The 17,367-nt window shown below is 34.8% G+C and overlaps 1 protein-coding gene and 2 pseudogenes across 3 annotated transcripts; 1 reads left to right on the plus strand and 2 right to left on the minus strand.

The window, feature by feature from the left end:
* Positions 1-909: 909 nt before the first annotated feature.
* On the minus strand, positions 910-4,540 carry LOC111283358 (calcium-transporting ATPase 12, plasma membrane-type pseudogene; annotated as a pseudogene).
* A 4,634-nt stretch (positions 4,541-9,174) lies between these two features.
* On the minus strand, positions 9,175-12,667 carry LOC111283874 (uncharacterized). 2 transcript variants are annotated; one of them, XM_022872516.2, is made up of 3 exons: positions 11,858-12,667; positions 10,565-10,637; positions 9,175-9,543 (listed from the first exon to the last, which is right to left on the minus strand). In XM_022872516.2, the coding sequence occupies exon 1, from the start codon at positions 12,560-12,562 to the stop codon at positions 11,957-11,959; it is 606 nt and encodes a 201-aa protein (XP_022728251.1). In that variant the 5' UTR covers positions 12,563-12,667; the 3' UTR covers positions 9,175-9,543; positions 10,565-10,637; positions 11,858-11,956. The 2 variants fall into 2 exon arrangements, with proteins under 2 accessions (XP_022728251.1, XP_022728253.1); XM_022872518.2 differs by lacking the exon at positions 10,565-10,637 and having other exon boundaries at positions 11,858-12,666.
* Positions 12,668-12,961: 294 nt separating this feature from the next.
* LOC111283768 (uncharacterized) lies at positions 12,962-16,252 on the plus strand (annotated as a pseudogene). The gene is made up of 4 exons (XR_016341035.1): positions 12,962-13,234; positions 13,330-13,469; positions 13,803-14,046; positions 14,149-16,252. The product of XR_016341035.1 is annotated as an uncharacterized LOC111283768 (transcript).
* Positions 16,253-17,367: the final 1,115 nt, after the last annotated feature.

Raw genomic sequence — 17,367 nt, forward strand, 5'->3', positions numbered from 1 at the left:
TGTTTGACAATCCAATATGCCTTTTTCTCCATTGAATTACAGAGCTATGAAATAGGAAGAAGGCTTTTCTTTAACCCCCTAGTGCTAAACAAAATATAGTATAGATGCTCAATATTCCAGGATAGAACTAACATTCTATTTTAAAAAGAAACATAACAATAGGTGAGCAGCAAAATTTGTCCCTTAATAAGAAAAAACACTAAGTGAACTACTGCAAACTTTTTCCTCTTTATATGCTGAAAATTGAGACAAGTCATATTCCCTTCTTGGCTTCTTAACTATAATGCCTATCAAATGCTTAACAAGTAGAATTCTTGAAGACACTCTAGTTAGATGCATGTAGGGAACTTTTCTTATACGGGAATACAATTACAATATATAGCAAAAGTCATCCTGTCTCAAAACCCTCACAATGGAATAAAACAACAATCTGCATGTAGCTAGAGAAATTCATTGTAAAGTTAGAGCAAACCCCATAAGGTCAGGGTGAATCGGGGATCCAATGATTCTAGGACCAGTGCCTTATCATTCAGACGACACATATATTATATATAACAAGTTAGTAGCTGGGCAAGGGTAAAAACAGGAAGAGACCATTCTTTCTTCTCTTCTCCGAATTTGTCTTGGCAACAGAGAGTGACAACGCTGAACTGAATGTTAGACCATTAAAGCTAGAGGAGCTTTATCACAATGAACCAATCTTCTTCTTGTTCCAAAGTTGCTTAGCTAATTGTGGAATGCTTGGCTCAAACACTGAATGATCTTGAGCCACAGGCATTTCTAGAACAGAGGAGGGTCATTAAGAGAGAGCTCTTTTATTTTCCATTTTTTATCTTTCTTTTTCTTGATATTTTATTATTCACAAAATTGAAAGTTAGACAGGAAAGGAGGTCAAGAAAAAGCAAGATAAAAAACATAAGAAATTCAGAATTAGTATGTCATTCTGTTGGCCTTTTTTTTTAGACACGACAGCGGTGTGATTCTAACAGTATGCCTAATTCTTTTAGAGCCTTAGTTTTTTTTTTTTTTTTTTTTTTTTTTTTTGGCAACACTTTTAGAGCCTTATCTTTCCACATCAAGTTGAACAGCTGCAAGACGAAGGTTTCCTGTGGTAGATAGCTTGCGTAACAATTGTGAATCTGATTCTTAACCTCTTGAGGTAACTGAAAAAGGGTTTGTCTGAAACAGGTATGAGCTTCACAAACCAAGCAATTGGCCACGAAAATGCAGCAAGTACGATACAAACTCCCCACTGCCATAGTTTCAACTTCTCTGTATCTGCAAACTTCTTTAAAAATTCCACCATAACCACCTGAAGGATGATGGTTATCCCTACAATTCCAAGAAATAATCTGTTCTGAAGAATGCCTTTGAAAACATTTTGCTCCTCCAACTTCCTTGCATTGAACTCGTTGAAAACTTGGCAGAGAACAAAAGTATTAAAAATCAGTGTGTCCTTTACCCTTTCAGGCACATTGAATATAGATTCACCCTTAAATTGTAAGATCAAGAGAATAGCTATCTGGTATAGGGCTTGTGCTAAAAGATTCCTCCACATGATATTAGTAATGAGCGGTTCAGTTCGACCGACAGGTGGCTTCTGCATGAGCTCCTTAGTGGGCCTATCTGTTGCAAGGGCTAGAGCACCTAATGTATCCATGATGAGGTTTACCCATAGCAATTGAACTGCTGTCAAGGGAACCTCACCAGCAGAAACTGCTGCAATGAAGTTAATTACAAGAGCCGCAACATTAACAGTAAGTTGAAATTGAATGAACTTTTGTATGTTATTATAAACACATCTTCCCCATCTTAAAACTGTGGCAACTGAGCTAAAATTATCATCCAAGATGACAATGTCTGAGCTCTCCTTGGCCACCTCAGTGCCTTGAATACCCATTGAAAGTCCAATATCGGCTTCTTTTAGTGCAGGAGCATCATTAGTGCCATCCCCTGTGACTGCGACCACATGACCTTTCTGTTTCAAGCACTGCACCATCAAAAGCTTGTCAAATGGAGAGGACCTTGCCATCACCAGGATCTTGTCTACCTTTTCCATTCTCTCATCGGGTGTGTAGTTTCGAAATTCAATACCTTCTACAACTTCTCCACTTTCTTCGTGGTAATCTGGCCCTAGAATTCCGCATTCTGTAGCTATAGCTTTTGCTGTGAAAACATTGTCTCCAGTAATCATTTTGATGCCCACCCTTGCAGAGTGGCAAGCTTCTACAGCTTTCATGACCCCTGGGCGACATGGATCCTTCAAACCAACTATCCCTAGCAAGGTTAAACCATCTTCTTTTATTCTTTGATGGTTCTTTCCGCTCTGATCATTACATTCCATTTTTTCTTCTGAAACTTGCTTATGAGCAAAAGCAATGCATCTTAGACTACCAGCTGCCATGCTTTGGATTATCGTTTCAATTCTGCTCCTTCCTTCTTCATTCATGGACCTTGTGATCCCATTACTCTCATAATATTGTGAGCACATGGCTACAATCATCTCTGCTGCTCCTTTCCAGTGTACGTGAATTGTTTCATCAGCCCTTCTCCTTACTGAAACTCCACTACGCTTTTTCTCTGAGTTGAAGGTTTCAACATGGATAATGCTGTACTCTTGCTTCAACTTTTCCATATCCATACCCAAACCTAAGACAGCCCAAGAGAGAATTGCCTTTTCGGTTGGACTGCCAGAAAACTCGGTAAGGGATCCAGAGACGGGTTTGCAAACACTACCAGTTGTGTTCAAACCAACTCCTTGATAGAATAATTCAAGAACACTTGGGGCAATAATGTTGGCAAGATCTTCCTCAATGGACTCTTGGCCGAGCCAAAACTGAGTTACTTTCATCTGATTTAATGTCAAGGTGCCAGTTTTGTCAGTACAAATAATTGTAGCGGAGCCCATTGTTTCACAAGCCGAAAGTTTTCTGACCATTGCCTGATCAGCCATCATTCTTTTCATTGAGTAAGCAAGTGTAAGAGTGACAGCCAAGGGCAGACCTTCTGGGATTGCCACGACCACAATAGTTACTGCAGCAGCAACAATATGAACAATTGCATTTAAGATGTCGTCTACATTGGTTTTGCTACCAATGTACTCCTTCTGCCCATTGTCATCTTTTGTATTCCCGGTGAAATAACGAATTAATAAGACTACAAGAACTAGAAAGGCAACTAAAAGGCCTACCTTTCCAATAGAAGAGGTTAGTTTGTCCAGTCGAGCTTGTAGTGGTGTTCTTTCATTTTTATCACCGGTTATTGAGCTCATCATTTCACCCCATGCAGTGTCCATTCCCACAGATGCTACAAGCATTTGAGCATATCCATCTGCCACCTTTGAACCAGAAAAAAGGAATGGGTTCCTTCTGGCATCTACTTCCACATGGTCACTCTCACCTGTCATGCTTGATTCATCCATTTGCAGCGAATATCCGTGCAAGAACAGCCCATCTGCTGGAATTTGATCTCCGATCTTGAGGAAGACAACATCTCCAACAACAAGATCAAATATAGATATATCTTGACGACGACCACCTCTAACAACTTCGACTTTGATATTGTTACTTATTTTTGATAACTTGTCAAACTGAGTCTCCTGTCTGAAGTTACTGAGTGCAGAGACAACAACCACAAGAAAGACTGCAACAAAAATACTTCCGCCTTCATACCAACCCTCTTCAGCGCCATGTTCTTTGATACCAAAACCAAGAGAAAGAGCAGCACATACCAGGAGGATAAGAATTGTGGTATCCTTGAAGGCATCCAGGACGAAGTATAGTAACCCTTTGGGAGGTGGCCGGCGGTAGGTATTTGTACCAAACATCTCTTGCCTTTTCATAACCTCTCGATCATCATTTCGGATTCCATATTCTGGATCTGTACCAAGAGCAGCAGCAACGCCTTCAACTCCTCCAAACTGGCAAAGAGAAACCAAGTCTTTCTCTTTCAAAGACTTTACTAATATTTTTTGATCAATTTTCGGAGCAAAGGAGGAAGACAAAAAATTTTCACCCCAATGCTGAGACCCTGATGGTTCAATATCAAGGGCAACGTAATGATGTAACTGCTCGATCACCGAGGGGTGTTGGCTAGCTCTTCTGGATATTATCTCCTTGGCAAGTGAAAGCATTGCCCGGGCAGAATATATTGCTGTATAGGCAATGCGCCAACGCCTTTGAGCTTTGGTGAAGCTGGAGGTGGTGACATCGAGCAGTAATGTGCCACAATCATAGAGTTTAAATTCATCACTGCTAGACATGGTTTTTGGAGGGTTTTTACAGATTAGAAGAATGCATAAACTAGAGTTGGGAAGACAGTACTGTGCTTTCCCTTTGATTAGAGAAATGAAAATCTTTCAACTAAAGGGAAGCAATGTCTAATTATAAAGCGTATTTGATTTAATGTTTGTTTGGTCAACAAACCACGTTTGCGGTTGCAGCATGTTACTGACCAGGTTGATGGCCCCTAGAGGGGAATTATAAATTTTATATCAATCGAAATATAAGTGTTCACAAGTTGTAAGATAATTTTTGTAAAATAATAAAATTAAAGCAGATAATATTTTATAAATTAATGAATTCTAATATTTAATATTAAAGCTAAGATATATGTGATGTTTTCAAAAATAATGAGTCTTTGTTGGAGTAGAAAATTATATTATGATCTTAAAAAAGAATCATAAATCTTATATTAATTATATATTAAAATTATTTTAAGATATAAATGTTCACATAATTTTTAATTTGTGAAATTTTTTTATGATTAAAAATTGTGAGATCTAATGAAATCAAAATGAATAGGGTTTCGCAAGTTTGTGTGTGAATTAAGACATTTAACCTCGGACAACTAGCACAAAGAATATCCTAAGTATATTTCAAATACAAACCATTGAAATTTCACAGCTTCAACTATGAGAAAATACTCCCTAATTAAGCTAATATTCTTCTCGTAAGCCTCTTGTCGTGTGGGGCAGACACCATCTCAGATCGAAGAAAAAGCATTATACTTTCACTACATATGTCGGCCATTTCACGGTATCAAAAGAGAAGATGAAAAAGTCGTCCGAAAAGTTTCTTTATTATTTTAAAGCCGTACAATTTGTACCCCCTCTTTAACTTTTCTCAGCCGTCCCCAAAATGCGCTGACGTGAATAAGATTTTGCTGGTTGTTGTGGTTGGATGATTGATCATCTTGTTTGAGGTCGGCAACCCAAAAAAGAAACCGAAATGAAGTGGTAAGCACTTTCATGCTGTCTATAATAAGCTAGATCCAAATTGATGGGCAACGCGGCATTCCACTTGACTTTTAAAATGCTTTTATTTACGTGGGGGAAAAAGCAAGCTAGCTGGATCAAGTACATACCTTTGCGTACCGTCTTAAGTTTCAAGCAATTCTCACGATAAATATGATCAATAGGTCGGCAATTCAATTTGTTTCTAACATATTTTAATTCGAATCGATTTTATTTTATAAAATTAAAATTTTTTTTTTTAATTTGAGTTTTGGATTGATAGGATAAAATTAAAAAATAATTAAAAGTGAATCAAATTTAAATTTTAAATAAATTTGACCTGATATTATATAAAAAATTATTTTTTAATTAATTATTTATTTTTTTATTTATATATTTATATAATAATATTTTTAAATATTTAAATTAAAAAACAATATTTTATATTTTAAAAAATAATATTTTATTAATTTCAAATCAAATATAATTTATATAATATTAAATCAAAATCAGATTCGGATATAAAAAAATAAAAAAATTTAAATAAAATCAAATTCAAATTTAATAAAATATAAAATTAGATCAAATTCAAGACGAACAAAACTCATCTCCACTCGAATCTAATCAAATATCAACTCTACTTACTAATGCTTGAATTTTCTTTTTGTTTTTTTTTTTGCTTTTCCAGTGATTTCACTATTTTCTCGTGATTTTTAAATTTGTACATTCCCCATTCAATTGATTGAGTCATTTCATAAAGTAAAGCTGCATGCCATTATTGAATATGTGTAAATGTACTTTGAACTATGAATTTGAGGCTCCAAAGTGGCTTTTAAGTAAGTCATGAAGATTTGCATATAAAGGCATAAATTGCAGCCTTCAGGACTAAGGGATGGAATTTATTGATTATCATAATGGAAAGCTTGAGATTGGTTATGTTTAGTCACATGGAAACAGTAATAAGAACTGCCGCTTTGCCTTCAGGGTTGGGTTGTAATAATAGAAGACGAAACTTCATAGAAGTTTCTTGCTATTAGAAAAAGTTGATATGTCTTATCTTGCATTAATTTGGCGCACATCTTCACCTAGTCACCTCGCAATTGTCTTCTACATTAATTTGTAAACTAAATGAATCCACTACTAAAATGACAACTTGAGTCACAAGCAATAGCTTCATTTTTTTTTTTTTTTTGTTTTCTTTCAATAAATTGATAGATTTAAACAATGAAAATACCATGTTTGGCCAAAAAATATATATATTATGACATCCATGAACTAATAAGTTAAAAATTCAAAGTTGATTGAAAAATTAGTGCTTTTAAAGTCATCAAAAAATTTTTAATGTAAATTATTTTTGTCCATTTCATAAGTCACAGATATGTCAAGATCCAATTTGATTGAATTTCAATGTTTATAATTCAATTTTTGATAATCTCAAACACTAAGAGATTTATATTCTAAGACATGTGATCCACCACCAACCTTCATGACTTTTATGGCAAGATTTGTAGTACTAAAAGGGTAAAGAACCTTGAGTCATTCCATAACTCATTTTTTCCTCCCCACCCTAAACTACCATCAACCTAACAAGCAATAGGAAGGAAATTTTGGAAGGTGATAGTTAATGGAGTAAAACTAGTTAGGTTCATCTCTTTTTAAACATTCTTTTGGAACCAATTTATTTGGAACTAACTTTTTGAAAATTTTTAATGTAATATTAATAAGCATAAATTTGAAGTTTGATATATAAATTTGGTTTCAATTTCATTGCCCAACCTTAATATTTTTTAGCTTATATTTAAATGTAATTATACTTTCAATGAGATAAAATTAAACTTCAACTACCACCAATTAAATCAAAATATCAATTTTAATAAGATTCATTCAATATAAATTTTTTATAATAAATTTTTTTTAATTATAATTATAATAATTTTTATTACTGTTTTTAATCTCATCATTTATTAAAATTAACTCTTAGTTTCATTTTTACTTAACCATGGGGTTTTTATGAAAGTCAAAATTTAATATCTAAGAGATTAGGGAAAAAAATTGTAAGCCCGGAGATAAACCCAATTTTGCAAAAATCTATTTCAGTGATGAACGAATTAGGTCTTAATTATGTTATCATATTCATTTTCCTTTTGTTATTATTTTTCTCTGTTCCCATGGACCACCACAGTCCAAACATAAAGCAAGAAGAACAAGGCCTTTTACAGAACGAAGGCACGAAGGAAACCGATTTAGGCCTGACTTATCAGTTGCTCTTTCCAATGTGGTAATTGACCTGGTGGAATTGCTTGCCAGTTACAATCTAAACTACCCAAAATCCCACTACTCTAAACTCTTCTTTTTACAAAGTGGCTGCCGGCCTCCCATGATCCAAGATTTTTCCTTCTTTTTATAAAAGGAAGAACTCCTTGGAATCAAAGGCGCCAATCACGTCCAAATTCGATTCGGCGGTTTTGACTTTAATTTGCCTTTAACGTGCTGGAAAGGGGAATAGATTGACTCAGACGACACAATCGTTTTTAATGCGATGACAATGAAATAGGCAGTTTCCTCGTAATTTCTGGTTTGCAGAATTCTGTAGTCGCTACCTGCCAATGCCGTAAAACTTCCAAGATGTGATAATCTACTCTAATCAATTGCCATCCCCTGCAACTTCGTTATATTTTCCACTTTCGGTAAATGCCACCACACGAGTGATGTATCGCCTGATTCATGTTAATGCAAGATGATAAGATAGAATCACAATCATTTTTTTTTTGTACAAAATGATTTAATTTTTTTAAAATAAAAAAGATTATTTTTAATTTATAAAATTAAATTTATATATTTTATTATATCTTTAAAAATTATATTAATAATTTAAATTATATTAATAATTTAAATTATATAAATAAAAATTAATTTTAATCAATAAATAAATTATTTTATTTTATTCTTATATAAAACAAATATATAATAAAATAATATTATTTAATCAAATCTTATTTATAATATTAATTTATTTTATTCAATTATAATATTAGATACTAAATATATTCTTAAATCATTAGATTAGGATGGGTAGGGGTGTAGGGGGTGTCATGTCCATCTGGAACATGAGTTCCAGATAATGCGTATGAATCAAATTCACCATAACAGTTGTGCCTAATCGAACAGTGTTGCATTTCTTGAAAAAAAATTAATGTGTGTAAAAATTATTAAATTTCAAAAGATTGTATTATATTTATATATTTCATATCTAAATAATCTAGATTGTGTGCAGCATGGAGGGAAAGAAGAAAAATTCGTAACAAGGGGTTATTGTCTTAATTGATTTGTTTGTTCTAGAAGTTTTTAAGCTCAAGTATTAATCACCTTTTGTTGGCTCTTGGCAATAAATCCAAAACGTAAATTCATTGGAAAATTACATATCTAAATCCAAGGTTTTGAAATTAGAGCAACTTATTTGTTTTGGAAATTTTTATTATAAGAAGTTTGAGATTCAATTCATTTTGGTATTCAAATTTAAAATTTCAATTTCAACATTTACAATTTTTATCTAATTGAAGCATGTTTTGTACCCAAAAATTTATTATGAATTTATTTTATAATTTTTATAGCCATTCAAATGGTTGATATTGCATTTCGTACAAGAACAATCTTTGACATCGTGTGCTCATCTGTTTCAAGTTTCTTACATGGTAGTAGCATTTTTTATTTTGATGATATCAATCACATCTTCAGCTTATCTCCATCATTTTCTCTTTGTTTTTTTTTTTTTTTAAATTATTTTAATTATTTTATTAAATGAAACTCCTTGAGCCAGATTTATCCAAGTACGCCATGATGTCAGCTCAATCGGGCTTTTAAATTTAATTCACAGAAATAGTCTCATTCAATTTACTTCTATTCTTTGTCAAAATCAGGTAGCAGTAGCCACAAGTTTCCAATTTTAAAACTGGATAATAACGTTTAAAACTGGATTATGGTGTTGGACCTTAATAAACAAACAATCCAATGAAAACATGCAGAAGTGAACTTTAAACATGACAAGCACAACGTAAAAGCAGTGTGTTCCACCGCTCCTTGTCTAGAAATGTCAACGAAAGCACAGCAGGATTTCAATAATAACGGCAAAAGCAAAGTGAAATTTCTAGTCAGGCCAGCAACCTTGAATTTCCCTTACTTGATCGAGCAACCCACGACATTACCTTATTTCAACTTTCTTGGCGGTTAGAGAAGGGAACAAATTTCTACTCAAAACAACGGCATAGCAGGCCAACTGTTTCTGCTACACAACTCTCCCTCAACCAGAGCTCCTACAAGCAAGATCAGTTGCAAATGCCCAATTAATTTCATGATCAATTCAAAAAGGTTAAAAGCAACCTTTCATAAAAAAGATTAGACACCGTTTACAACATGGCCGCCCTCTTAAACGTCCAACAGCAAAGGTGTGCCTTGGGCCAAAGGGGAAAAATGTAATGCATTTGTTGGTTTAAAGGATGGCTCAATTCACTAGCAATGAACACTGAAAATGGAAGTTGAAACCTAAAAATACTACCCCAATAACCTTACCCTTACCTAAATCCCAAAACAGACCCAAAAGGGGTCACAGGCTCTTTTTTTTCTTTAATACTACTAGTAGTTGAGAGAGGAGAGAAACAAACTTTAGAAATCTAATTTCACTACTGTAGGGCTGCCATTAGCCAAACCATGCAACAAAGCCTGTGTTTTCAATATAATAATAATAATAATAATAATAATTTTGCTGGGTTGATCAAATCTGAACCTACCCTGATGCTGACACAATGTGAGACTGTTCCATCTTATGCACTCATAATGCCACAGAAAAATGGGAAAAGTCAAAATTTGTTGAAACTAACACAATTTCTCAAACTATTTACTAGTAATTTCCAAGTAAATTCCCAGGAGAGTCCTATGCATGGTACAGATGTATTACTGCCTAACCTTTTAATCTCTCATAACAATGCTTATATATAGGAGTAATACTAACCTGGTGATTCCTTCGTGTATATATTAGAAGGTGCCCGTTTCTAAAAAAAATCATATTTGAAAAAAAAGGAAAAAGGAAACCTACCAAAAGGAAGAAAAGGGGGAGAATTGTAGAAAATTGGAAAAGAAGACAAAAATGGGCAAATGGGATTACTTTATTCACTTTGAATCCAGATCAATTTATATATAGGTATTATAGTATTTAATACTTGGAGAATGGTGAGCACCAAATCAAAGAATCAAAGATTTTGTCATAACTTAATCAAACTGTTGCCTTCATGTTACCATCTAGACTTTATATGGTAGTATAGAAGAAAATTATATTACCATCTAGACTATTGTGGAATTGCCAACAGCGCTACCTTCCCCAAAAGATTTCTTTATTCCACCCAATGATGACCTACCAAAGAAAGGAGAGAAGTAACAAATGAGACTTGGGAGAAAAACAAGACCTTTACATGTAAAAGGGCTTAACTCATTGACCATTTTATAAACATACACCGACCGCCTTACAGAAAAGGGAAAATGAAAGTGATACAGACGCAAGATGGTTGTGCCATGAAAATCATGATATATGCTGAAGGTTTTTCTTTTTTTTTTTTTTCCTTTTATGTTTAAAGATGAAGTGATAAAAAATGTAAAAAATGAAATGGATATATAAATTTAGTAGTGACTTATAAAGTGCCATCGGCTAACGGTCACACGCATGAAAGTAATGTGAAATAACAAAAGAGGAATAACGATGAAGGTGGTTTGAAAGGTGGCTGCAGCGTTAGCAGTGCTATTGTGCCAACAAGAACATCTGATATTGTGATGGTGGTAAAAAGGAAATAATTATGAAGTTAGTCTCAATTACTACCAAATAACTACCCATAGAATTATGAATGTCAAGAATTTATGAGAACTGATCAAACATTAATTTTTCCTTAGAAAGTCCCTCAACAGCCATTATAAATTACAACATCAAGCCATTTACAAAAATGTTAAGACAGTCGTGAATTAGTCTCCACATCAATGTAGATTCTTTTGTGCTTCCTCCGTGTTTATACTTTATCCAGAAGTTTTACTAGCATATGCTGCTGTAACTTTTTTCACTCCCTCTGCTATGTAGTGGATGGGAAAAAAAAGGCTACACTGTATGGCTGTTGATGGTCATTGCAGTAACAAGAACAAAAACCAGATGATACCGGAATGAAGAATATTTACACTAGAGCTGTTGATGGTAATTGCCGTAACAAAAGTAAAAACCTGATGATACGGATATGAAGAGCATTTTAAAAGGATCCATCAGGTCAGATCATTTGCCTTTAAATTAGCCTGAGACCTAAGTGTATATATATCCTACTTCCTGGAAGTTTGATAAAACTAAAAATTGAAAAAACCCACGCATAGACAACAACATCTCATTGAACTTTCAAAAGATATACAAAGGAACATCAGTCTGCAAAGCATTTCTAATGGAAAATGCACATAAATTTATGAAAATCTCTAACATTATCTAAGTGTTTTTCATCAGTCTGCAAAGTATTTGAAACATAAATGTATCTGTCCAAATTCCCCACCAATGGTGGAAAATAACTTCATATAATTGTCATAAATAAAGTTTTAAATTAAATATACCTGAGCTTAGTGTTGTCTGTTCAAAACAGCACCCAATTGTCATTTTAAAGTTGCCACTGCTTCAAAATTCGACAACAATTCTGCAACCACATTGCCATGTCACGTCTGAAAATGGGAACCGGAGAGCATATATTGACTCGCTCTATAATTGGTCACCGTAAATTCCCGTTCTCCTAACTTATCCAACCCAATCAAATCGCGCCACCTACTTTCCACCGGCATTGACGCCAAGTGTACCATCCTCCCGGCCAATTTGTTCCTTACCTCCCTCTCGCCCACCGCGATTCTCGCGTCCAGAAACGGCATAGTACATCTCTCCTTAGCGAAGCCGACGCACTTTTCCTTGGCCGCAACCAAACACTCTTCCATTTCACGATCTTCGCAGCGCTCTCTCTCCTTTAAGTCCATTGATTTCCAGCCAATCAGAGATTGCCACCAGGGGGGTTTACACTTGTTGGACGCGCTGATGGCGCATCCGATTCTGGCACCTTCCTCGCATTGAGATATGATTTTTGACTCGGTGGATTTGTATGCGGCGGCCCAGGAAGGAAGGTCTTTGAAGGCGAGGAGGTATGGACCAGAGGACGGGTCATCCGAAGGACCGGCAGGGATGGGGCCCCGGAGTAAAGGAATAGGGCGGTCGAATTTTATGGTTGTTGAGGAAGCGCTGTATTCCTCCAGATTTTGGGGCAAGGAAGGGTCCATGCCTTCCAGACGATAGGTGAATTGAAGACCGAAGAAGCTCAAGTGAAATTGACTACTGACTGTAAATTTTGACAGTATTTTTAATTTTTTTATATATAAAAAAAAGTAATAATTCCAAAACAATGCAGTCTCGTTAGTTTTTTCATTTATAAGTGTATACTGTTGCTTCAATAGAAATCCATTTATTTGGTTTTGACGTATGTATTTATTTTTACAATTGAAAAAAAAAATTGTTGGTGACCTGAAATTTGAAACGATAGTTAGAGCCTTATGGGTCTTAAGTCTTCCCATCAAACCTATGGCGGTCCATGGAAGGTTGGGTCATCCAGGCCCACACTCTGGCTGCATGCAAGTGGGCTTAGACCTAGCTTTATTGATTGGCAAGCTAGAGGAATCAAAACATCCATGAAGAATAGAAGGAAAAAAAAGAAAGAGTAGATATTCTTCTGATTCATACAGCTCTGATCCTGAGTCTGATTCCGATTCCTATTCTTCAGATTCAGAGTCTGATGTCTCTCCATCTGAGTGAAGCTACTCTAGTGATGGCAGAAGACATAGGAGAAGGAGGTCAGCAAAATGAGACAAGCATCAACATGGGAAAAAGATGAAGGATGGGCGAAGAGGGAGAAAAAAAGGCTGGCGAGAAAATAGATCAGATTGCAAATCCAAATGGTCTGGTTACAACCTGGTTTCGAGGACAATCCTCCAAAATTTTGCCCCTCTTGATTGTTACTTTGTTATGTTTGTTGATGATGCTTTTATTTCAGGAGTTCAGATAGTTAAAGTGACAGTGAGAGTACAAGGACTAGCACTGGCAGTGATGATGGAAAGGCAGATTCGTGTTGTGTTTCTGCTCTTACCAATCGTATCTCCAAACCTGCTGAAAATTATTCTCTGCAGAATCTTGGTATTTCATCCTCTATTGTTTTTGCCTCTAATTTTTTCTCATTCTTTATTCTAGCTTTCTGCACATCTCATGCATGATTCTAGTGGCACTTGAATTCGGGCATTTTAAAGCTTTTGAGCAAAACCAAACTTTTTTAAATGGGGATGTTACACTTTTACCCAAATCCTTACTCTTGTCCACCAATCATGTGAGGATACATTAGCAACTCATCCACTGGCATTATTTTTTTAGTATAGGTGACATGCAACCCAAAGCTTGCTAATATGAGAGTGGGATTGTTTATAGATTCTGCAGGCATCTTAATGTTGATACTGTGGGTTCAACTATTGGCAGATTGTCATGTCACAGATGTAGAGAAAAATGTGCCAAGCCAACTTTGTGGAAAAGATGCTAATGCAGGACTACATAGGAATAACGAGTTAAAGGTAACTGGGAACTACTCACATGAAGAAGGTGAATTGTCACCGAAAATTGATGAGCTTCTGAACTATGGTCATGGCAACATGGCTGCTAATAAAGTACCTATGTAGATGGCTCAGACAGGTCAAGGTTTCTGTTCTTATCTAACTACACTTGTGTAAGTTTTTTGGGTTGTTTTTATCTGTTTGACTTTCACTTCTCTTGTGAAATCTACTTTGTAATTTCATTGACAATGTTTCCTTTACCATGTGCTTCACAGACGTGTGAGTCCAACCCGTAAACGGAATCCAAACAACAACAGTAGAAGAAGCCAAAGCATAAGTCCTCCCAAGGATGATGTTAGAAGCCCTCCTAGGAAATCTAGCGTGCAGAACCATGGAAAGACTTCACGTAGCCCCTAGTAGTCCTGCAAGGAAATTCCCTGCATCTAACCATGGGCGTGTTTCCTCGAGAAGTCCATCTCAGGTGGAATGTCAAAGCGCATAAGAAAAGGTCATGGCTTCCTGACTGCTATTCCTTTGCACGTCGATACCGTACACCTTCTCCTAAGCATTCCCCAATGAGATCCTACCATTATGGTGGAAGAAATATTCCAGAAAGAAACCATATAGTTAATCCCACAAAAATTTGACTAAAAGGATGCCGCTGTTCCCCGTTTCTTAAATCTTAATAACATTTTTTTATTTTGGTGAAGATATTCAAGCTATAGAAATCAGTCTGATTAGTCAACCCGCAGATGTAGAAGCCTGCCAAGAAGCCATAGCCCTTCAGGTTCTCCTTTCTCTCCCTCATGTCTATCCATGTCTACATGTCATAATTGTCTTTCATAGCTGTAAAGTGTGTGTACTTTGATTGCATTAGACATAGATTCATTCTGAGATGGACTTCGTGATCTGCAAGTGGCCATTGGTCTAGTCATTTGTACTTGTTTGTGTTTATTATTCATCACAAGGCTTAAATCTGTTCTTCATCAATTGATCATTGCTTCATAGGTCTTACGTCTTTCAATATACAATATTCAATTCATAACATTTTGCATATAAGCTTTAATTATTCAAAAATACTTTTTTAAAACTAAAATATTGACTTAATTTAGATAAATTAGTTATTAGCTTCTAAATTTGGTCATAATGTAAGATTTTCCATCAAAAGTTTCCAACTGCATGTTTGAGCCATTCCACTTCTGTTTTTTTTTTTTTTTTATCTAAAGGGCAAACCATTATGCAATAATCTTTTTTCCATTAATTTCCATGTTAATTGGCTAGTTGGTTTGACATGGAAAAGAATGCTAAATTTATGGGAAACTTTTAAATCACACAATGTGAAAGATAAAGGAGGAATGTCATTTATAAACTAAAAAAAATATGTATAATTCCAAGGAAAAAATGTCAAATTGTTAGTCAACTTTTTCTTTAATATTTATCCCTAGAAAACTGAAACTTATTTGCAAAGCTGTAATTGAAAAAATAATATAGAAAAAGAAAAATACTCAAATGTATAGCCATATCATTACATGAATTATAAGCTAATTCCATAGTATAATTAGATCGATTTGAACTGTGGGACCATCCATTTGCTTATTTATATTAATAACAAATAACCTAAGCTTGAATATTGCAGATATGCAATTGATATTATTGTTTTTCCTCTATAATTCTCTAGTGAGCAAATATGTTGTATTAGACTGGGAAATAATTTATATACTTTTCATTTGCAAACATGGGCGCGGAAGAAGTAGAAGTAAGGAGTGTATCTCCCAGGCCAGTGTGTTACCGGGGAAGATACAGAGATCGTAGTCAGAGCCAAAGTCCTATTCGTAGTTCTAGTCCTAGAGATAAACAACCTGCCATAAGCGAGAGGTTAAATCTCGTCTTGGTCCTCGAATAGATGATCAACGATACCCACACAACTACAAATCAGGCTTCAGGTCCTCTAGGTCAAGGAGCACTGGGTCCTTCCATTCTACATCTCCTGATATCTCGCAGCCAAGTCATGGCAACGGAAAATCTCCATCTCCTAGCATGTTAAAATCAGGCTCACCTTATGGACAGAGAGGATTGGTCATATAAATGGTTGTCATGCTTAATTGGATGAATCTTTAGTCCTATTTGTTCAGGCAAATTGCAAACTGGGGATGATGCAATCTATGGATAGGAAGCTTATGCACTGCAGGAAAATGGAGAGAAATATGAATCTGAGCTGAATTCTTCTATTTATGAAGAATTCCCACCACCCACAAAAGGTAATGAGATTCAAATGGCTTGCTTTGGTGGTGCTTGTAAAAAAATGTGGGGGAATTAGCCAATGTCTAAATCTGATGGAACCCCAAACCTTTGTATCGATGTTTGTTTCCACTTTCTTACTGTTTTGTTCTTTGTCATTTTTTATTTTTCAATGATTAAACTACACAAAATTGAGGGTAAAAATATATATATAGTAAGAATCAAAATTTAAATATTAGATGTATTGAATGTTATTTTTTAAAAATAATTATAGACAAAATCCGAAAGAGTGATATGTTTGATATTTACTAAATACTATTGCGAGCACAAAGAATCCCATCCTAAACGAAAATATATCATCAATACAATTAGTCAATTATAATTTAAAATTAAATACGATTCATTAAAATTTTTTATGAAATTTATATTTATAAATAATGATTTTATATAATTTTTTATTATAATTAAATAATTTTAATATTATAATAAAAAAATTTATGAATGAAATATTCTCGTCCAAAACTTGATTTGAAACCAAAAGACTTAACACAAATGCGTACTAATTAGAAAGCTTAGGCTCCCTGTATGAGTGAATCATGTCAATGACTTTGTTTCCAAACATGATTTTAAAGCAATGAGATTAAATTTTTACTGCATTAAAATTACGCATAGAACGAAACTTTAATAAGAAAATGACAATAAAATATAAACGAAACTTGAACTTATAAATATTGACACGAATCATTTTCCATGGCACATCATATTCGAATTTATCGGATTAATATAGGTGATGTGATAAGAATAGTCTATATGGTTATTTATGTCTCTCAAAGTTGTGTAACTTGTTACAGCTTTTGTATTTAGTCCCAAAATATTAAAAAAAAAACAATTAAGTTACAGTCAACAAGGAGATACTAATGTCACGGGTCGAGACTTAAACTTCGAACTCGCGAGGTTTTAGGATCCGGACATTCATCTTTTCGACGTCTTGAATCAATCTAACCGTAACGATTTACACCCTTATGAGGTACTATCCGTTCTGACCTTACTGACCTCACGGTTTTGTCTTATAAAAAGCGTCTCACAAGAAAGAGGTGGTGTGCATCTTTTTATACCCAGTGACCCTCCTATTATATTCGATGTGAGATTTATGATTCTTCTTTAGGTCCGTGACATTCTCTCTCACCCAATCTCATGACGCCCTTTTCACGGAGGTCGACCACCCTACCCACCTCCCTTTGAGGTGCTTGACATAG

This window comes from Durio zibethinus, chromosome 3 (genome assembly GCF_047325235.1).
Source record: "Durio zibethinus cultivar Kanyao isolate XHJ-2024 chromosome 3, ASM4732523v1, whole genome shotgun sequence".
In the NCBI taxonomy this organism is placed as follows: Eukaryota; Viridiplantae; Streptophyta; class Magnoliopsida; order Malvales; family Malvaceae; genus Durio; species Durio zibethinus.